This window comes from Topomyia yanbarensis, chromosome 3 (assembly GCF_030247195.1).
Source record: "Topomyia yanbarensis strain Yona2022 chromosome 3, ASM3024719v1, whole genome shotgun sequence".
Classification (NCBI taxonomy): Eukaryota; Metazoa; Arthropoda; class Insecta; order Diptera; family Culicidae; genus Topomyia; species Topomyia yanbarensis.
This window is the reverse complement of record NC_080672.1, coordinates 289,983,250-290,007,191: the sequence shown is the minus strand read 5'-3', so window position 1 is coordinate 290,007,191 and position 23,942 is coordinate 289,983,250. Positions and strand designations below refer to the sequence as shown.

At 36.1% G+C, this 23,942-nt stretch overlaps 1 protein-coding gene across 15 annotated transcripts in view; it reads right to left on the bottom strand.

The window, feature by feature from the left end:
* Nucleotides 1–23,942, bottom strand: part of LOC131693826 (protein encore) — a 100,373-nt gene that overhangs the window by 33,043 nt on the left and 43,388 nt on the right. For 3 of the 15 annotated variants that reach the window (XM_058982010.1, XM_058981998.1, XM_058981999.1), the window contains exon 2: nucleotides 9,113–9,699. The exons of 1 other annotated variant lie outside the window; for it this stretch is intronic. In XM_058982010.1, coding sequence (XP_058837993.1) covers nucleotides 9,113–9,613 — 501 coding nt within the window. In that variant the 5' untranslated portion in view covers nucleotides 9,614–9,699. Of the gene's footprint in view, nucleotides 1–9,112; nucleotides 9,700–19,783; nucleotides 19,901–19,938; nucleotides 21,530–23,942 lie in introns of those variants that run through there. 11 more of the 15 variants (XM_058982000.1, XM_058982002.1, XM_058982001.1 and 8 more) reach the window with 11 other exon arrangements.

Here is a 23,942-nt window from a genome sequence, read left to right as displayed (position 1 = left end):
CTAACCGCTTTCTGTCACGGAATCACGGTTGGAATTTATTAATCAATAATGGCTGCTCGGTTCCAACGATGGCGGGAACGCTTGTTTTTTTTTTCTTTATCTACGATGAGGAATATGTCTTTTGAACTTAAAATAGTTGGGGAATGTTGCACTATGAGATCATAATTCTACTTTAATGTTTTTTTTTTATTTCGCAACATGCACGATCGGAAGATAAACGCTTTGAATAATTCCCATTACTCGACGCCTGTTCGGATTTTATTTATGGTCGTCGAAAAGCTGCATATTTGATAAGTGCACATTCACATTTTTAGAATCTTATTGATTTTAAGGTATGGTATTGGATGGATCATCCAACATTTTAATCATCCATTGGAATCACCAGAGACACATTTGAAATGACTGTTACGCATAGGGGGCTACATGGAATTGTCTTTAGTTAATTTGCGTCACATTTAATTCTACAGAAGATACAAAAATCATCTTCATCGGAAAATGAACTTCTTTGTGATGACTTTTCGTTTGCTCGTTCGCCTGCGGTATTGTTGGTGTTTTTTCGGAGTTTTCTTTGGCGTTTAATTTGACGTTTACTCTCTTGTTTTCGCCTTCAATGTTCTTGGGAGAAAACAAAAAGTGCCTTTTTGCCATTTGACTGGAAATGATGACGCTTTGCCAACGGCATCACAATTTTCACCCATTCAATGACTTCGCAAAAATATTTTTTCTGTGATAAACTACATCTTCTAATGCTTAGTTAATGCATAATGTACTCATCGTACTACGATGATTTTAAAAATCTACAGAAATAAAATTTGGAAAATCATTTTTCGGTTGATTTTTTAAGACTGTGTTTAGCACAGTAAATGCGAATAGATGTATTCATTTGCTCTTTTCGGTTGTCATAATTCTAGAAGCAATTTTTCAAGAACTAGAACTATCTGAAAAAAATCAGGGGCAGTCATCTGTTCTTGATCCGTGCAGCCTGGAAAGTGTGTGTCAAAAAGACAATTGAGTACTTCATCTTCGTCAGACGAGTATCCAAATAACTTTACAATTGCGGCATTTTATGAAGGGGTTCTTCTAAAGAGGGTTTTTATTATCATTGTTTTAATAAAATTGTACCGTACTGAAATGTTGGCAACCGTAATAAACAGCATTGCGTTTAATTCCTTAAGTTAAAGTAATTGTGCTTAATAAATTTCGGTCTAAAGTAAAGATTTGTGCAACTCAAATGCGATTTAAACGTGTGTATGCCCCTGTTCGGAAACCGATTTACCCTACCCGCTGTACCGTGCTTTGTTTGCTGGTTAACTGCTGCCGAATTGTGCTGCTTTCTTCTGCCGTCGACGGCAGATGGTGTGCCGGGTGAGTGTAGTTGGACTAATGCAACTAGGGTGACGATCCCAATGTCTACCATCACCACGCCGGAACGATTCTAGTGAGGCTTTGGATTTCCACACAATCAGAAATATAACACAAACAATCGTATCCAACAATTTTTTTTGTTTATTTTGGTAGCGTATGGCTTGCAATTTAATGTTTTAATATAATTTTAGTCAAATTTCAAACGCGACTACGTTTTGCAAAACCATTTGGCCTTTTTTCGAGAATAACTCACTGAATGTTGACCTCTAGCTCATCAGTTGTTTGCTAATTGTCGGTGTAGACGATAGACTTGACGTAACACCATAATATAATTCCAAAGGCGTCTAATCGCAAAAACGAGGCAACCAACCGGCATTACCGAATATCGTAGTAAATAATTCGATTGTTGCAACGCCCGTATGGCTTAATACCCATCTTGTTTAAACAAAAGATCTTCAAATCTTGTGGAACAACATTTGGAAGCAACCAGTCCTCGACAATGAATCGATATTGCTCGGCAGTGATGTTGACGTTGTCTCCAGTATCATTTGTGAAGATAATTGAGCCCGGGTACCATTCGGGTATAAATCGCATAACACAGTCACAATTTTAGCATGTAATTTTCAGAGCCCAGGGCATGGTCGTCTAGCGGAGTCTCAGTTTTGCGACCCTTGGGTGTTTACTTTCCTATTCTTTTTAAGTTTGACTTTCGAACAATAATTTAGTGCGTTCATGGAAATGGAACACTTAACCTCACTTAGTTTATAAATCAAATCAAGATTTCAACACTCCACAGGTTACAGTATTAGTTTTGCGCCTCTTTGGTGTTTATGTCGGCTTTCTTTTACAGTTCGGCTTTCGAACAATACTTTAGTGTCCCCTATGATTTTATAAAGCGTGCCATGATTTCAGCGCCCCCCTGAGACCTGTCCAACCACACGCTACGGCCCTGGCAATTTCTTTGTTTGTTTATATACCCACCAAAGAAACCACTCACTATCTCAATCGTTTGTTTACCATTTATCTATTCGTGTTATTCGAACAGCAGTAGCGTGGTCTTCTTGCACCCTTGGCGGAGCGTCAGCTTTGCGCCCCTTTGTTGTTCACTTTGTCATTCTTTTTCAATTTAACTTACGAACAATAATTTAATGTGTATGCACATGTAAATGACAGTCTTATTTTGACATATTCTATAACTTATCCACACTTAGTCCTGCGTAGGTTTTCGAAGTATGAAAGATTTAAAACAAGCGACGAGAAAAATCGAGATTTCTCAGCCTATTTTGGGCAATGCCATCAATATGGAGCACCTACAGAACTTTAAAATAAAAGTTCTCTACAGATTTGTTTGTAATATCATTCGGAGTTCGGGGCCACATTATGCAGCCTAGTCGAAGTGACTTTTGCAAACATGTATACAAAAAAATCTTTCGATGCGTGATGTATGGTGTTTGAAGATAACGGACGGAGTATTTTTTGAGAGACTGTGAAACTGATTTAACAACATCTCTCGAAAAAATGCTTCGTTCGCTAGGTATTTTAGGCCAACGGACGGTGGATTGTTCCGGGAGATGGTACGTACAGATCGCTTTACTGAGCAGATGATTTAATCGCATTTATCATTAAACAATCCGAATAATTTAACTGAAAATTTGTTTCTTCACCAACCGTTATATTTATTTCCGATCTTGAAAATTTTGTTAAAAACTGGTTTCGAAAAAAATCCATCGAAGATTGTTCGTGTTTGATAGTCGCCTATTTTTATATGTATAGGCAGTTGTTAGAACTGGCGTCGTTTATGGACGACATACGATGAACATTGAATCCAACTACGTTTAAAACCGTTTTGCCTACACATCGCTTTACCGCAGGCCAAACATTTGATGTCAGGTCAGATGTCATTGATGACTTCAATATTTGCGTGCAAAATTCATAACCACATATATCTCTCTTCTGTTTCTAATAACCGCCGAAGGCGGAAGGTTCCAGCTTTCAAAGTGTAAAGTATGCAGTTGTACATATCAGTACATTCACATAAAGTTTGCCCGTATTTTAAAAACACGAGTGAACTTAATGGTCTACAAATTCCTGCATGCTGTTCGTTCATTTCTCGAATGAATTAATCGGATCTCAACTGGGATGATCATTAACAACAGTTTTTAAGAGCTGAAGCTGGTCTGTGGATTGTAGATTATAGTGCATATCATTTTACTTGATTTTTCAGTCCAAGTGCCGTCATAACATTCCGATTATGTCCCAGACATTACCACGAGAAGGAAACAATAATGCTTCTATGATCTATGAAGGCTTTCACGCATGCTTTATGGCACTAAAAAAATGATAGCATCGAGTCATAAATCGAGTAAAGATATGTTTGCATTGCTCCCCTCTGACTTGAGTTTATGAGATCTTCCGTAAAACCTGTCTCTGCTTTCGAATTTTTTTAAGTTTTCACTTTGTGACGGGCTGTAAGCTGTGCATAAAAAAACTCCTAAAAAGACCCAGTTAATGGTAAAATGAATGTCGAACAAGTCATCTCGGAGACTTTAAAAACACACATTGAATTCGTTCGGGCCATATCTGAGATTTTTTCGGATCTACTAAGCATTCTAAAGATTTCGGAAAAACTGACGTAAAAATATTACGGATATTTCGAAAGTTCATCCAGATAAGCTCAAAATTGTGATATTCTGTCCAAAGCAAGCAAATGACGTTTGTGGCGATTCGGCTTGTATGCAGGACTACCGCGTCTACATGTCCGCTCACAAAGTTGAGATCGATGCCGCGGTCACCGATTCAAATTTGTCTTGTGTAGATCTACTGAGGAACAGGGTTGGCTGTTTCAAGGTCACTTTGCTCAATTGAGCGAAGATTTTTGAAAGGCAATCACATTGGACGGGACAAAATTGTGTGCCCCTTCAAACTCGTGTCGGGTGAGTTTCGGTGTTTAATTGCGTCTCCTTCGATAAGAGTCGTCCACCTGTTCGGGTGTTTATACCGCTTGTCATCCATTGCAGCATTTTACTAATCACAAGCAAATGAGCCACTATAATAAAGATCGGTAATAAAGATCCGTGTGAGAATTGCGCAGAGAACCATTAAGATGACTCTTGTATTGGGAATGCTGAAAACTAAGACTATTGTGGGGAGAGTATATATGATCAATTTCTCTGGTCCGTTTGCAAATAAAATCCGAGAGATCTGTAGCATTCTCCTAAAAGACGCTTTAAGAAATCTTTTGCAGATATTCTAAAAAGAGCATATTGCACACCATGACAAATCATTATGCTCTCTTCGCTCAGGAAGAGGGTCAATATTTCACTCTTCTTGAAAACAACAGGCAAATGAGATCAAATTATTCTCTTGAGAGGCCGCCCAATATAACAGCTCAAGGTAGCTCTTGCTCAAAGTCGAACTGCTTCAGGTGTCAAATCAAACAAGGAGTTTCCAGCGCACCCAGAAACATTAAAAACTCATGAGAGTTTGAATTTAGTGCAAGACTAATTGGGCCTAGGCTGGGCTCCGGCAACCTTGTGATATTACGGAACCACTCCCAGCATCGAGGAACCTTCGTCGTCAATACCCATTCAACGTATCATGGACTACGCCTGAAAAAATAATGCTTTGACAGCAACCTGCAAAATTTTTTAATCGAGTATATGCAGATTTGTAAAGCTGAAGAATTCCATCAATTCAGTGCCTCTGAGACTGATATCTGAGTTGTGAAATTATGTGGCGGGCAGTTGTATGATCAACCCTTTTGAAATTATCAGATGATTCATTATGCGGCAAATATGCCGAACAACAGACGTATACCATGTTTGTGCTATCCATGTCCATCTTCGATTCTTTACACGTTTTGGCGGCATGGCTAAACATTTTCCACAGTCAATGAGATCATTTTTCAAAACGACAGAAAAATTTTTGCATTAGATTTAAAAACCTTCGCTTACCGTATTTTGAACAGCAAAACCATCTAAGAATAAGTTAAAGGGAATAAATAGTTCTGCGCGAAAATATATACTCTGCCAAAAATGTTGTGACATGTTTATCATATTAAACACTAAAAAGATTTTTTAGTGTATTTGACTCATGCAGAAGCTATCAATAAGAAAGATTTCCCAACAACAACAAACTCAGCTACATTTTAGGAAATTTTGTTTACGAACATTTTGGCTTGTAATGGCATTTGGACTCATATTCAATAAGAAAATTGTACTTTTGACTGCAAATAGTATGAATTACAAAAATATGTTAAATGTTTTTGTTAGGAAAACTTTCTTCTTAATAGCTTCTGCATAATTAAAACACGCTAAAAAAACTTTTTCGTGTTTAAAATGATAAACATTTGATTGTTGATAGTTCATGATAGAGAAACACGAGTAACTTAAAAAAGGATATAATTTAACGAGTTAATTGTGTTTCTTGAAACAAAATTCCAAATACTTAAAAAACCATCACGATTTGGAAGATTTTCGTTAAATGGATTTTGGCATTCAGCATCATATTCGGCCATTAAATTATAGTTTTGTTTGCAGATTAATATGAAATATAGAAACACGCATACATTTTTTGTTACAAAAACCCTTTTACTCCTTAGCTCTCCAAGATGACATTTAAAATATTTCTTTTTTTAAGAATCTTATTAACAAAAACAAAAATTTAAAAAAAAATGTTTTTGGTGATTAAATTTTTGAACATAAACTTTGTCTTTGCCACAACATTTTCTTTAGTATATAGTTCTTATCGCAGAACTAAGTATTTCCTTCCTTTAATGAGAAATTTTATAATATTAAAAAAGTTATAAAAATAATGAAATTGATGGAATTGTGCCAAATTAGTAATTTGTATGAAACGATTGAAATCAATGACCGAAAAAATAGTAAGATAGTTAATATAACGAAACTGAATACCCGGGCTAACGAAAAGCCCATAATACCCCCATGGTCATTGTTCAATTTTACCCTCACTGCATGGTGTTTTGATAGTGTTTTAAATGGGGTCAACCCATGAAAACATCATCAGCATGGTCCGGTAAATCCCATATAAAAACCATATTTTGGTGTATTTATGGTTTCTTGAGATCATTTGATGGTATTTTGGTGGTTGTGAAACTTGGCACGGACCATATTCATGGTCTTTTCAAGGGGTTGTATGGTGTCGGAACCCATGAGATTTTGCTCGGGTAAATTGCATAATCTACCCACGCATCAATTGAAGTTTTATACTACGCTACAAGTGCAATCTAAGTTTTATGAGTAGCTATAAAATTATTATAAAACCTCAATTGCTGCTAGGTTGGAAAACAGGAATAGAATAAATGGAAACAGTGAATAAAATAAGTTAAACGCATGATATGAATAAACTGATTAGAATGAATCCAAAGAATGAAACAAATAAAATGGATGAAATGGATATAAGGAACTCAAATGATTAAAATGAAATGATCATATATTTAAAATTAGTCAAATATTCAAAATAGGTAAAAGAAAACTATGAACTAGAACATACAAAACTAATAAAATCCATGAAATGAACCGAAAAATTAGTATATGGAATGAAATTTAGAAGAAAAATGTAAAATAAATAATTAAATCTAGCTAGACGGATTTGAGAACCGTTGTTTCAGCAATTTTTGATATGTTCATGAAAATCCCATTATTTGAAGAATGGGCTATTAATCTACAATGAATTTTCCAGTGTTTCCATTCTTTTCTATTGTCACCTTTTTGTTTTCGTTCTTCTTCTCCTGGCGGCGTCGTTTGAGATTATCTTGTGTTTCTACTTTATCTGGATGCTGGAACGTTCAACTTGTTTTGTTGTTCAAAGATGTCTTTTTGGTCTAAGATTTCTGAAACAAAAATATTTATTTTCCGTCAAATGGTCTACGCACTATGGGAAGTTTTTCGTTGATAGCACAAAGCCGTCCATACAGTCGATTATAATGTAGTCTCTTTCCAGTCATCCTTATGCGAATTGTTTTCGTTCGGAATGCTCGATCCGACGATATGGATTAATGAGTCGTATACAAAAAAGTACTATGAAAAAAATGGTTGAAACTATCAGAATAAGTATTTAAAGTCTTGGAAAAGCATGCGACATTCTTGTAAGACAAGTCTTAATTTTTTGCAAGTAAATATGATTTTAGTCATATCGATCAAAAAAATTTTTTGTGAGAATTTCAAAACGCCCTGAGAATGACGAAATTCTTCTGTATGAGTGCAACGAAAATTCGAATCGAAAGCCCCAATTAATACCATTTCACACTAATTTTTCACTAGAAGTTTTGGATTACAGACATTGTCCCAACTTGTTGAGCTGAGTTAATTGGTATATGACTCTCGGCCTTCTGGGCCTCGGAAAAAGTTTTCAAAGTTTGAGCGAATCCTATACATTTCTTTTGTAAGAAATGTAAAAAGTTCGAAGAACCGAGTTAAATATATTTGATTGCTAGCATGTATGGAAAACGGCCATAGTGCAACCATCAACCAAAAGGAGCCCCGATGTTGGTTTACTTTCATCAACTGGCGTCGGTTTTCCATCCGAAACCATGCTTGCTGACAGAGCTGTTCAAACCGTCAGTACTTATGCCGACCATAAGGTGCACATAGGTGAGACTCGTGAATAATCAATTTCGTGTAATGTTTACCTTTCCATTTTCATTCCAGTTCTACTTTGTTATATTTGTTGAGTACATTGTCCTCCGGGGTGTACTGTTGATGGTTTCCTTTGGAAACAAGGGTTGATTTTTTTCGTTCTATATTGTTTTTTTGGGAATATATTTGAATATCTCGATTGAAAAGTACAGCCTTGTTGGTACTATTTGTTGTCGAACTTGATCTTCTATTTGTCAGGCTTTGCACTCGATTCTACGCATACTGGAAAATTGCACAAAACATCTTTCCTGATTGGAATTCGCATATAAGTCGACTAGCCTCTGAGACATGCGGATAACCTTATTGCCATCAGATCCGCGTCCCGTCGATTACATTTAAGAGCAAATACAGTGATGGCCCGATTTGATCAGGCTTTATTATGCTGACAATATCAGGATATATATATTTTTTTAAGTTTAAGTTTTAAGTGAATACTGTTCAAGATAGATGAGATGCACATTGACAATGTGCTATTCTCAAGTTTTACTTTTAAATAAAACAATGGAACTTTGGTTCCATTTTTTGAAAAATAAAATGATAACCCCTTTTCAATAACGTTCAATAAAATACTGAGCTTGCATTTAAGTGTATGCAATGAACAAACATAACAGACACTAGTCTAGCTAATGTGTTGTATTGCTAAAATAAATTAGGTAATAGTATCCCTATTTTAATTAAATCAGAACGAGTTATGTTTCCAGTATCATTTAAGTTCAGTTGCCAGTATCATTTAAAAAACAATCAAATCCGTTTAATACAACCATATAAAAACAGCCAAACCCAAGCAGGCTCTGTTTAATACAACAACCTGAGAACCTGCTACAATATGTCACCACACAATATTTAACTTCATATTTATGTAATACCAAATGTTGGCTTTTATACTAAAGTTCAAAATATGTATGTATCGGACCCCCAAATTCCCTTAACACTTGTTGAAATAAAAAACGCCTTAGAGGAACATATTTAAATTAAATCAATATATCAACTATTGTTCTGTTAAATGAAACAATAAAACTACCATTGTGGGTCACATCCGATTGAAAGTATACAACAAATAAAGCACACAAAAAGCAACAGTGCACACATACCCGTTGGCGGCCACCCAGACTATTCTGTCGGTTCATCGATTCCACCACCGTGGAATCCGTGGGAAGTTCCTTCTGCAGCGGTGCGGTGACGGCATTTGTACTAGCGACAGTTGCAGCTGGCGGCACTTGCGACACTGAATTGACCATCACCGCCGCCGGCATCGTCGTCAGCCCGATCGTCGCTAGGGTTGCCATGTTATTGCTACAGTTACTGCTACTGTTATTTCCACCGTTGTTGTTGATGTTGTTGTTGTTGTTAGTAGTAGTAGTAGAGATCGATGCCGATGCCAGCACCGACGGCGACGACGATGCCGTCGGCTGTGTTGGTAACGGCGGCAGTGACGAGTAAGCCTGACCGGATGCGGAATTGGCTGCGGATGATGGTGGTGCTGAGGTGATGGTGCTGATGGAGGCGGGTGGTGTGCCGATGACAACGCTGCTGCTGTTGTTGTTGTTGTTATTTGGTAAAACGACAGCGACTTGTGCGGGACCTGTACTCATGTTCTGCGAGCGTTTGCTTTTCTTGCTTTTCTTTTGCTTGCTTTTGCTAGTAGTATTTTTCTTACTGGTTAATGAAAGGAAAATATCTGCAACCGAGATGGAAACAAGAGAAGAGAAAAGAAAGAAAACAGATAGAGATGAGCACATTCACAATCAATTTGATGAGCAATGTTATGTTTTGATTTTTTTATTTGAATGATAAAGGCAGTGCGTTCATATGCGATAATTAGTGAGTAAAAAGCATTAAAATAACAGAAAATAATTATGCTGAACCGTATCATTTGTTATTGGGTAGAGTTCTAGTAAAATGTAGTTATAACATCGATTTGGTTTTAATTCTTGCTGTAACGAAAACATTTCGACAGCTAATGAGTCGGCTAGCGTAAGTAGGAACAAAAAATAGAACATTCAATCAAGAGCCCCGGACAAACTAGATAATCAAAGCAGGGAGACTGGACAATGAGTCTAGCATAGTGATTTTCAACTTTTTTCCGTCTCCGAATGAAATAACTGTTGTTCATATTTGCACATTTCAAATGTACTGGTCGCTTTCATGTTCCAGGCAATTGAATTTTTTTTAGAACATTTGTTTAGCATTTTACCCATGCGAATAATACAAACATCATTTTCTTCAAAAGATGAACTTCTCTATGATGACTTTTTGTTTGCTCGTTCAGTCGGTGGTGTTGTCGGCACTTTCTTCGGCATCATATGTCAATTGGATACACAAAGCGGCCGGGAATTTGATCATTACATGATTTAAAAAAAATTCTGTGCGATAAACTACACCTCTCACACATAGTTTATGTCTATTTCGCTCACCATCTTTTAATGATGTTTCGGGAAAAAATTAATAACTTTATGTTGGAAAATAATTTGTCTGTTATTCGTTCAACACCGTGCTCAACACAGAAAATGCTAATCGATGTCACAGCGTTACTTCTTAACAAAAACTAGTTAGTGTTGAGAAGTGACGCTGTGCAAAGTTTCACAACGCTAGCACAATGGACACAGCAAAAAATGGCAGGTAGCCCACAACCGGGGACACTGCCCTAAGTGAATAAAAATGCAACCAACCAAGTAGTTCTCCGAACGAAAAAAGCACGCTTCAAAGCGGTCCTTTTTGCGAACGAATTCGGGAGGACATCACCGCTGCTTTGAATTTTCTATTGAGTGAAACGAATTAGGGCTAGTTTGTTGTTAGGGCAGTCGAGCATGGCCACATTAATTGGCCTCTGGGACATGTACTACGACGCACGCATGGAGGCTAGAACGTTGTTAAATATTTCAACATAGCCACTTAAAAATTGTAAATTCATTCACTTGTTTATTCGCACACCATTAATTGCACAATGGAAGCTGGCAACCACAACGATTGTGACTGAAACACTAAAATTGTGTCAGCAAGTTATGATGTATCATCATCAATTTAATGTGGACACAGCTATAGACGCAGCAAGGCGGACTCGGACGGTCAATTTCCGCTTGAAAAAGGAGACAGGCAGAGTAACAGCTGAGGTACGGATATTCTCATAAAATTGCAAATCTAATGCGCAGTTTCGCCTATGTACATCACTAATTCACAAGTGCAATTAAAAGGAGATTTTGATTTATATATAGTTCATCGCGAATGTTATGCACACACAGTGACGCGAGGCACGATTTAAGGATTTAAAACTGAACGCCAAGTTGTGATGGAGATCCATGGTGTGGTATAATAGCTACATTGCGCGAAATGAATATACCGTACGCAATAAAAATATTACCATAGAATAATAGTTCTACGACCCAAATCAAAGCGAAATTGATTTTTGGGTGATACTTTGAACCGAAACAAGTTGCAGGGATCATATAGTGAATTGATCTCTATAGTTATTTTTAAGTGAATTAATTTCCAAATAACTCATAAGAAAAAATTATATTGTACGATTCCAAACCAACCATTATTATTCGCACCGTGGTTGGAGGTCGGACAAAATCTCAAAAAATTATGTTTAAAATATTGATATTTTCCTAAATCTTCTCATGTATTAAATGATACATATTCAACATGGTATCATCATCGGATAAGAACACGATTTTTAACAGCAGTTTAAACGTAGCAATGTCCGGACTTTTTAGTGATTTTCATTTCCTAAACCACAAATTCTATGTTTACTACAAAAGCATGTTGATCTTTTGATTTTGGTCCGACTTTAGCACAACTAGTTTCATGTTGTAGGGAAACGAAAGAACTTGGCCTATGATTATAATATATTCGCTAAATTTGCTTGGAACTATGACTTTTGCGGAAGTCTGATCATAAAATCCTTTTTTCACTAATGTATTCTATACAATCATGTGAAACAGTTCGGAACGGTCAAATTTTATATTACCTCCACATATCGAATATAATGGTCTCGTTCAGCGCCTCGGTGCGCAAAAGGGTTTTGTTCGACCGAGACGTCGACACGCCAACAATAAATACCTGAAATTTTTTTATTTTTTTCAGGGCTGATAGAACACCGTATCAAGATATCGATAATTCGTGATGCAAGAAATAATTTTATTCGATTTGAGGAATGTATTTCGGGAGTATCCTACTGAAAAGGCCAGCTTTCTCTCCACAAAGCTACGTTGTAGTCGACTGATCACAAAGTTATAAAATATTATTAATGGACTTGTGAATTGGTTTTTGATTTATAGTACAACACTCACGATCTATCTTGCGTATTTGTGATATTTGGAAGACATTCTAAATCATTTTCACTTTCATGAAATCATGAACATGAATCACATTCTTCTGTCAGAGAAATCGCGAATCGATAACGTGAAGACGAAAATCTTGACTAGGATCTTGAAATCCTGAATATAAATCTCGGTACTCTGACAGAAAAAGTCTAAAATATTACGATATCGTGAACATAAGTTACCAAAATCGTGACAAAATCCTGAAATCATGAACATAAATCGCAGAATTCTGCCAGAAAAATCCGATTGTAAACTTATGACTAAACTATCATGATCACGTGATTAGAAATTACGACAATCGTGGGCTCGGGTCGGATTCGGGGTTTTCAATTTTAAAATATTCGGGCTCGGGTAGGGTTCGGGTTTTTCAAATTTTAAAATTTCGGGTTGGGTTTGGGTTTTTCAATATTCAAGCCGACTTACCATTCGCACGCAATTTAAAGTTAAAAATAATTTCCAATTGATGTCCACCGCGTTTACGTTTTACAAATCTCGTTCGGTCTGTCCAATTTTTGGTCTTTCGAAAATAATAGGAGAAATTCCGTGTTCAACGTATGCCTCTAGCTCATCAGTTGTTTGTAGTTTGTCGGTGTATAAAGGCCGCTCGCACTAAAACAAAGATGTGCCATTTCTTAATTAAATGTTATTATTCTGTTATTATCCCAAAATCGTGAATAAAGAGCCATGAATTCTGGAACAACCAAGCTTTACGTTACGAGAACATGACCATGAACATTAATCATGGCTTTTACACTTATGTTCAATTTCCCTTCAGTAACGCTTTTATTAGTGGAAATATTTGTTTTGGCTTTGTGAAATTAAGTGTCATGTCATTACCAAATCGATTTTATGTACATGAATAGTACAACAACTTTAAGAACATTATTCATAAAACCAAAGGTTGACTTATAATTGTATTCATAGATTTAGGAACATTTGTTCACAAAATCAAATCAGCCAGGATACTTTCTCTCTTTTATTCATGAATCCATACAATCCTCGTGAAGTAATTCATGATTCTTAATATATTAGTCACGATCCAATATCCGTGCTCGAGAAACAGTTAACAAAATCATCAAATATTATTCATGTATTCGTGAACTGGTTCATGATTCCTAGTATAATAGTGCCGACTTACCATTCGTGGCCGTGAAATAGTTCACGAAATCATGAAATATTATTCATGTATTCGTGAACTGGTTCATGATTTCTAGTATAATAGCCACGACATCCTATTTGTGCTCATGAAATAGTTCATGAAATCATCAGATGTTTTCATGTTCTCGTGAACTAGTTCATGATTCCTAGTACAATAGTCAAGACTGACCAGTTACCATTCGTGCACGTAAAATATTCCACAGAATCATGAAATATTATACATAAGTTTGTGAAACGAATGATCCTCAGGTGTTGTCAGGCGACGCCGGACATGCTCCGCCGCCTAGGAAACGAATCTCCGCTCGCAAAGGTAAATTGCGTGTGAAGGATTCAATGGAATCACATTAAAATGTTATTTTTTATTATTTATTTTCCTGTAAATATATAAAAGACCCACGGCTCCTTTAAGCTCACGCAACGAGCCGTGTCAAATAAACGAATTGAAAAAAATAAGTTTGTGAACTAGTTCATGATTCCCAGTACTTGAGATAGGATTTATCTTGCATGCTTGTGATATTTAGAAGATATTCCTAATCATTTTCAATTTTATGCAACATGGTAATGAAATTTTCACAGGAACTATTTCACAAAATCTAGAGTATTATTGGTAGAAGCATTCCATGCAACATTCCATGAAATGTCATATATGTCCAGCTGCTAGAGACCAGTTAGAGGCACGAGCAGTAGACATAAGAAAACTATTAGAAGCTAGAATATCATTATTCATTTGATAAGGTTCAGTGTGATGTCTCGACCGAAAAAGAAAACTGCGCTGAACACCAAAAATACATTATAGAGCCAAAAATCGTGTTCGTCATGTAGTTTAAAAACCGATAATAACCAGAAAATAACAGATCACGATAAGGCGAAGAGAAATTATGAATATCATAATAAAACTGCTGATGTCATGAACATCAGTTACATCACTAAAATATCACGATAACGTGCAAATAAATTACGAAAATTGTGACTAAGATCCTAAAATCAAGAACATAAATCATACTGTTCGTGACAAAATATCAAAAATAGTGACTAAAATCCTGAAATCATGAATATAAACCACTCTACTCGTGACATAAACATCAAGATAACATGAGTAAAAATTACGAAAATCGTGGCCATCAAATCATGAATATAAAACACATTACACGTGATTAGAATATTAAAAATAAGATCCTGAATTCATGAACATAAATGACTCTACTCGTGATCACAATAACGTGAAAAGAAATTATAAAAATCCTGTAATCGTGAATATAACTAGAATACCACGAAATAGAAATTACGAAAATCGTGACTAAGATCCTGCAATCGTGACCATAAATTACTTCACTCTGAAAGAAAAAAATCCGATAGCAAACTCATGAATAAAATATCACGGTAACTAGATGAGTAATCACAAAAATCACGAATAAGCTCCTGCAACCATGAACATTGTTAAAATGTCGTATAAGTATTCTCAAATCGTGAACAAGAATTACAGTAAAAACTAAACATGTTCAGGGAACAACCACAGTAACCTTACCAAACTTTCGAAGGTAACGCCATGTATATATTTGACGCGAACTAGTTTTTTGTTTATTATTCACAATTTCAGGAACTTGGTCACGATTTTCGTAAATCATTCAGTTCACGAAATCGTGATATTGTTTTCATGAACTTATGAACGGATTTTTTTCGGTGCGGCCATGACTTCAAGTTAGGATTTGTGCCTTCGCCCTGGAGAGAAATTTTGGTGCTTACCCAAATTTTCCCCTAAGGGGAAAATATAGCATAGTGCTTTCGCATTGTCCTGCTAAGCAAAAGTAAGTTTCAGCTTCACTGCGTCTCATCGGCATAAAGAGAACTTCTGCTCGGATGGGACATCATGCCCCCATTAACAATTAAAGTTTTATAGCACGCTACAAGTGCAATCTACGTTTAATGAATGATTATAAAAATACCACAATAGGGATTTGACCAGTCGTTCGATTGAAACACCAAGTGTGTTTCCGTTTTAGGGATTTAGCGTCAAACCTGTGCTAATTTATTTCGACAATAAGTTAGTGTAGGCTTCTGATGAGACGAAGTCGAAACGCAGCCTTGACTTTTATTTTGTATTACTTTATATGTGTTCGTTCTCACTTTTCTTTTGATGCCTTGCAATAATCTTTTCAACTTTAATTTCTGTTCATATCATGCAATCGTATCCTTAGCGTAATGATTGAATCTGGCAAGAACAACGTTTTAGTGACATAATTTTTCATTAGAGGTAATAATTGTTTTTTTTCTGCCTATAAATTTATAAATTAAACGTCAAGAATCTATGATGATAATACATCTAGAAATTTATGATTTGAAGCATCTCAGGAGCATGTGCACCAATTTCAAAAATGTAGTTTTGAGTAAATCACGTTTAAAGATTTAAGTGCGTTGCAGGACCTTCTATTCAGGTTTAATGTGCAACCTATTTCAAAAGCAGTGAAACCATTATTTCTATATCATTAATTTCAGAAGAATCGATATTTTAACCAAAAGAAAGAGTATTGTCTTAAGTTGTTCTAAAAAAATTAACTATGGTAGACTTTATGATACTGCTCAATATTACAGTTTTAAAAATTAACTAGGTAGAGATAGATTTCATTTTCCGAATTAATCCCACAATCAAATGACTTGACAGTGTCAATTTGTTCAAATCGTTTTTATCACTAGCAATAGAATATGAAGGCTCGAGCAACCACAAGCGCAGAATTTATTCGGCATCAGTGTTAGAAGGTTTACAAATTGATTCCTTGTTCTCTTTGTGCTTATTCACAGCTCATGCAAGAGTTCACACGGCCCCATGGTTTTGAAAAATCCAATTTGTTCATAGACCCCCCACCAGCGAGAGGAATCCTGTAACTTTATATGCGCTCATTGGCAACACAATAGCCGCTACAGCAGCAGCAAATACTGCGATTATCGCTCAGTAGTAGGTATGAGATCACCACTACAAAACGACAGTATATCACACTGATGCTGTCGCCAGCATCAGTGTCCTCATGCCCGGACTGGCAAAGGACACGCTCAGACGAGTTAGCCTATTTGCCAAAGTTACACTTGCACATCTGTGACCTACATTCGTTTAGCAGGTTTTCGACCAACAGAAGGACATTGTATGTATTATTTGCAGTCGTAGGGAAGCTGAGGGTAAGGCAGGTACCTCATAGGTGACCGTACATGTGGTTATTTTAGTACTAAGTATTAAAAAAATGTCCGCGTTTAAATTGCATTTCACGTGACTACGACAAACGTAAAACAATTTGCCAACAATTGCCACTGATTAAAAGCAAAGATAATGATAGGAGAGATATCCAACATCGGAGAAAACAAATGAACTTTCACTTTTTCACTATTCCTTTAACATGGATTCGTTTGGATGTTTGTTATGTATTAAGTGTTTCAGCGTGAAAAGAAAATACTGTTTTGTGATTTTTTAGAACTTTGCGTGAAACGAATTGATTTAATTAATCAATTGATCACGACGATCTTTCAATGTTTGCATGTTGATTAGGGACCATTCATTAATTACGTAACGCAAAAATTGCCCAAAATTGACTCCCCCCTCCCCCTATGTAACAAATTGTCACAAATTTTCCCATCCCCCCTCCCCTGTTACGTAACAAATTTCAAGAAAAAAAATTGTTCTTCGATGGAAACATGTTACGTAACGATCTAGTTAACACCCCCTCCCCCCTATGTCACAACTTGTCGTACCCCCCCTAAAAGCGTTACGTAATTTATGAATGGTCCCTTAGCGTGTCTACATATATTCGAATCCAGCGCAGTTGCACTCGATTTCAAAAATATGTTATTTACAATTCATAAGACTACTTCAATAGTATTTTTTAAAATGTAGATTTGAAAGAATTTATCGATCCTAATTGTTAGTTTGAAACCTCAGCTACCTTTTGGAGCTAAAAATGTTCATTAATATCACACCATAGTAGCGCTAGGCGACGATTTGCAAAACTCTTCGTTTGTCCATCCTTTTACAAAGTACGGGTAATTCGGACCTACAGAGCAATTTAGACTGTCAATTTTTGAAATTTTGTTTATAATGGATTGGTTTACCTATGAAATCATTATTGGAGAAACTACTTAAGAGGCAAAAAAGTGTGAAAAAATAAATCTGGGTAGTTATAGCTGTCGATTGGCGTCTCATGTATTTTCTTTGTTGTGGCTACGCAATCGCACGCGCCGGCGCATGCCGCTGAACGGTTGTTGATGAAATTGGCGGTCCGGGGTTACCCATACGCTCATTTCGCACAAAAGCAGTGATCGTTTTGAAAATATCAACAAACAAAAATCATTCCAATAAAATAGGAGCCTCAAGCTTTTCCAAAATGCTTACCTGTATTTTCTTCACTTTTATTGGCTACTTTAATCACGATTTTGTTATTTAAAAAACACGCTGTATCACTTTTCTAAAAAACTGAAGAATGAGATTCAGCTGTCAACATTAATGTTTCAAAATGGCGCTTCCACAAATATGTACGACAGTCAGAAAGTCTTACGATTTTCTGAGAAATCGCGTTCTAATAGCCCCATGTTCCTAAAGACAAAAATTAATTCGTATGAAAAGTATGTTATGTATGTTAAAAGTAGTAGATTATTAAAAACAAATACAACGGAGTTTCTGTCAGTGATTAATATAAGTGAGTATCTGAAGTCAGTTTGGAAATATTCGAAATATTTGAACAAAATGCTTTTGTGTTTCATACACGATTTACAAAAAGAATATCAGCTGATGATTCGAAAATAATTTTTAAAACGTATGCTATATCTATTAATTGACGTGTCTGTTGCACCTGCTGCAAACCCGAAAGCAAATAAGTTTTTAATCCTGTACAAATACGAAAACAGTTTCTAAATGCGTTTCATGGTAAAATCAGCCAATCTTTACTGTAACTATTTTGGTAGAAGTCCTGATTTTTCAAGCATTTAGAGTATTTTTCTAGTAACTTCATTTAGTTATGGATTTTTTTTGCCCGTTTTAGAGTTGTTTACCTTGGGAAAAGAGCTATTTTCAATCGAAAACCATGACTAGATCTATACATACAAGCGCTAGTATTGAAAATATAACCTGGATTTGTCTAATATTTTCTCTATTATCTACTCTGTGACATTGCAAAGATAGAATTCATGAAATTATGCGTGAGAGCATGGGGACGAATCAATTGAGCAAGGGGTGAATATAAAATTTAGAGGGACGAAAATTGAAACATATCTTGATTCCAAATATTGCTAATTTTCCGTTAATTGAATGTTTTAAATTGCATTTCAATCTGGATTATTACATTTGAATCTGGATTATTTGTTATTATATGGATTTTTTGTTATTATATAATTCTTAAATGATAAAATCACCAGCTATAGTAGTTCAATATTGTAAAAATTTTACGTTTAAAAAAATGTAATTGCAAAATATCTATTAAATAGGTTTTGAATTTGCATGATTCGACTTTTAAATTTGAATTTTGAAGACCAGCAAAAAACACTGACAACCTGAAACGTAATTGATTACATTGCTGTTAGATACTGCTGCCGAGGAAAACTTTTCATAAAAGTATTGGCCCGATTTATTTATTTTTTTGAATTATTCAGTACACATACCGCTTTGTTTTCCCGTTAGAGATTTCTTTTATCATGCGACGTAGGCACAAAACTAGAGGTGTGACACAGTTTTTAGTACTGCGCGAATAAAACCTCGAATATACTGAATAAATCATAGAACACCAATAAAACGAATGATTAAAAAAATAATAACGCAAACAAAATGAATCAAGCTACCCAATTCATAAAATGAGTAGAATGATTAATTTAATTCAATTAATAATAATTAATAATACCGTGCAAGACCCATCTACCGATCAATTAACAGCGATTTCTACTTCCAACGCTCTTTAAAAAACAATGTTAAAAGGCATTTCAATTCGATTTTCGTTTTCAACTAGAATATTTAGAATATTTCATCGGACCAGAATGAAAGGTGCAATAATTTTAAAGCCGCTCCCGAAACAAAATCCTGACTACGGGCTAGCGACCAGATAAAAAAAGTGGTTGATTTGATATTGATTGTTCAATGATGAGCATCCCCTGGAAGAAATCGTCTCAGTGGAGCTCACTTTGACTAACAACTCACAATCAATGAAATTCCGCCTCTCTCATTCGGAGTGTAAAAGTTGATGTACTACGCATTGCGTGTGGTTATCTGTCGTGAACATACGTAAGAATTTAAACAAGCTTAAAATCATTTCGTACCTTCGAAGTAATCAGCTAGAGCAGCCAGCTTGCTCAGATGATTTTATTTGCCCAAGCACGAACCACCGTGTACACTGAATGCTACGAAATACGGGATACTAAGGAAATGCTTTGTGAAGTAGAATTATGAACAAAAACAATCACTATTCACTCACACATGCACACGCGTTGTCTTCTTTTGACAAAGAAGAGAGAATCTTTCGCGGAGTTGTTTTTCTTCCTGCTACTGTAGTAGATCCCCGCTGATACGTGGTTGAGTCGAACCGTTTGCTCAAAAGGAATGATCAAAGGGAATATACGATATTCCCGTTGATGCCCTGCTCTACCAGCACGTAATCGAACTAATTGCAGAAAACCATCCTAAGGCTTTCGAATGTTTCTCCAAGTGTCCCTCGTACACACGCATTACGTAACGGTGAGTGTGATTTTCACGCCTTGTTTTAAAGCAAAAGCAGAAAAAATCTTAACAACGGTGGTCAGACGAATGTGATTTCCATGCCTCGTTCTCCTTGGTTCATTATTTCACTGGCTTGACAACGAATTAAATTCGTTAGCGACTTAATCAGACTATTGTTGTCACTGTTATAATTTGTTTTCTCTAATTTTTCACTCACTGTCGGATCTAATGCGGGATTTTTCACTCACACTGCTCGTTTTCCCGCACAGCACGGTTCACAGCAGGCGTTTTTTTTCGAGCGCAGATTTTCGCTCTCTGTTGCCTGAGTGCTTTTTCTTGGCTTCACCGGATTATTTTTAAAACTGTATGTTGCCCATCTCGTCTTTCATCTGCTGCTAAATATTCGCAACTAAATTATAAATAAAGCAGCACGACGAAGCTAAAGCTTCTTCATTATCTGCGGTTGGTTGAACTGTTGCCAGAATGTTAAAACAATGCACACATCATCGATATATTTTCTCGACAAAACGCGATTATGAAATATGTTACTTTTTCACTTTTTTGATATTACGAAGCACACGAAAAAAAACTTTGTGATGCACATTTGCTTCCAGTTATCCAATTCATCCGTGTCATATTGCTCAACCAAGGGCAGCCTCCTGGGAAACTCCGCACTAATATCTGAGTGCATTATTGTGCAATTTTCATCAACATCTCTCATTCTCCCGATGATCTGTCGATTGGTAAAATTAGAGTACCACTCTTTGGCAATCACTTTCCTCATCCAATGGAGTAAGATTTCCACTCACTTTTCACTGCCCAATCAACCGTTCTACCATGTAGCACTAGATTCCTACACGTTTTTCCTCATCCTCTGTGAAACCAATACGCTACTATTCAATCTTCTATAAATACGATTGTGATTTCTTTTTTTCTATCTCAATACCCACGTTTTTCTCTACCCATCCCACTGCTGATTACATTTTTGCGAACATTGCATTTTTGAGCAATGTTTTTTCGTTGTTCTTATTTGCACTAATTTTTCACCTTTTACTGGCACAATTTAACCCTATCCACTCTTTTCTCATCTCACATTCTATTTTGCAGCCTCAAACCAAGGAAAACGGTAGCATACATTTATACACACACTCGAACGTTGAAGGACACGGTACGACGACAACGTGCGATCACGACGAAGGCAAACCCCGAACTGTGCAGCTCCCTAACTAAGCCCGTACGATGGTGGCTCTTTCCGGGACTCGGCGCGATACCAGAAGCAACCAACACCAGCAGTAGCTTTCGGTAGTATCCTACTCTCTTTCCGGCAGTTCAGCATCACCGAAGAGAGCGGGAAAGTTCGGAAAATCTCGGTCTGATGAACACGAAAGCTTCCGCACCGTCGGCAGTCCTACACTAATAAACAATCAAGACAGTATATGTGTTTTCAGATAAAAATAATAACAGCAGACATTTGTTTGCGTGCGAGCTGTAGCAAAGCTTCGGATATAGTGGCAGTGTCTGTGATGGCGTCAAAAGACGACTAACGAAAATGCGAGAATTTTGATCTATATTTCGTCTAAGGTTGAATCCGCAGGTTGCATCCAACAGTTTTCATTGCTTGCAGCGAATAGTTATGCGATCAAAAGGTTTATCTGCAACTTGTATTAAAATAATCCTTTTCTATTTTTAATTTCAATGTTTACTTAGTAACATTTTAATTTAATGTTATTGTTCGGATGAACCCAGGAGCGGATCCAGAAAAAAATTTCGGAGGGGGTCCAAAATTTCGACCTTGAAATGTTCATTGTACAATACAATACCCTCATTTATTTAAAATCAGTTTTGGTAATCGAATCTGGTTTGGAATGATTTGGACTTAGAATGAATTTGAAATAGAAGCTATTTAAAAATTTCTCAAAAAGTTAAAAAATTTCGGGGGGTCCGGACCCCTAAGACCCTCCCCCTGGATCCGCCACTGGATGAACCCAATCAATTACGACTATCTTTTAGTGGTAGTAGATCGAAAAACAAATAGAACCGCGCTTACTAAAATTTTTTAAATCAATCTTTTTTCCATAGGCCCGAAATACTAGGTGAACAACTAAAGTTTTTTAGCAAAATTGCAGGAGAGGTTTTTAGAGCACAATAAATCATGCTTTGCTAGTGGGGGATCCAATTCGGAGTTGAGCTATAACATTAAATCATGTTAGCTGATGTAGGTGAAAAAGTTTTTTGCGTACCTCATATAAAGAAAGGCTATGCAATCACTCAAACCATAGATTTTCAGCCAAGGACCGAGTGTCATGTATTCAGTTCGTCGAGATCGCAAAATGTCTGTGTGTGTCAAATAATGTCACTCACTTTTCTCGGAAATGGCTGATTAGATTTGCACAAAGTTAATTTCAAATTAACGATAAAACGCCCCCTAAGCTCCTATTGAATTTCAATTGATCGGACTTCCGGTTCTGGAGTTACGGGTTGAAGAGTGCGGTCAAACAGCAAATTTACATAAACTGGTAACCCTATGATGTCCAAATGATGTAAATACACATTGAAATGGGCCCAACATCATATGGATTTCACTAACTCTAATTTCACATTAGATCACTAATGACCAACCAAAGTAGCTTTGACCACATTTGCCACCTATGACGGTTCTTGATGCCACTGGGGAACTCACTCAGGGACTTGTTACACCTATTTTCCAGCCAACTCTTAATCGATTTTTACATACCTGATTTCAAATGAAAGATATAATACTCCCATTGACTGCTATTGAATTTCATTCGGTTCTGACATTTGGTTCCGGGTTTACAGGTTGGCTATTGAGGCCACATAGGAATTTGTCATACAAACCGGTACAACCGTAATACCTCATAGGACGAAAATCTATTCAAATGAACATTAACCGTTATGTGTCCGACGCGGTACACGGGTGCCTTTTTAGGTTTCAAATAAGGAAATTCCCATGTTTTATCCATAGCTGGAAATTGAAACTTTGTGACATCTTGATTTATAGCGGTCACTTTTCAACCGATTTTGCGAGCAGGTTTCTAAATATGAAAAGAAATTAATAACTCAGCCATTTTTCAACCGAATTTGATCAAAAATAGGTCATTGAATGCGGAATTAAATGCAAAATTAAAATAAATGAGCAATTTTCATATTCTTAATGAAAAAATAGTAAAATAATGGTAACTTTCATATTGTTGTCCCAAAACCGCATAGTACTTTTAACAAAATAACATAACATAGCATACCGTAGGAAAGAAAATTTCTTCTTCTTTCCAAAACACTCAAAAAATTTAAAACCGGTTGAAAAATGATAACGCAATAATTTTTTTAGTGCCGAAAGTTTCGAAAAACCGTTTTTTGCTATAAATCAAGATTTTGAGGGTATACAACATTTTTCATGCATGGTTTTGTGTTGCAGTTGATGAGATCTATAACCTATACTAGGTCTCTTGAAAAGTACAAAATCACTGTAGCACCGTGTTATTAACTTTTATTCATATATATGGCTTAATTTGGTCTATAAACAATCGGTTAGATGCATTTTGAAGGAAATGAGTCAGAGAATCTTGAAAAAAAATTTTTTGGTTGCAGTGTTGCCGAATATGCTATATTTCCAGTTTAAAACCTAAACTGCATTTTTCTCACAATTCGTGTACATATTTTTATTATATTATATGATTATGACATTGTGTTACTCAGACAGTTTTACATAAAAAATATGTAATACATCAATATACCTTATGCAAA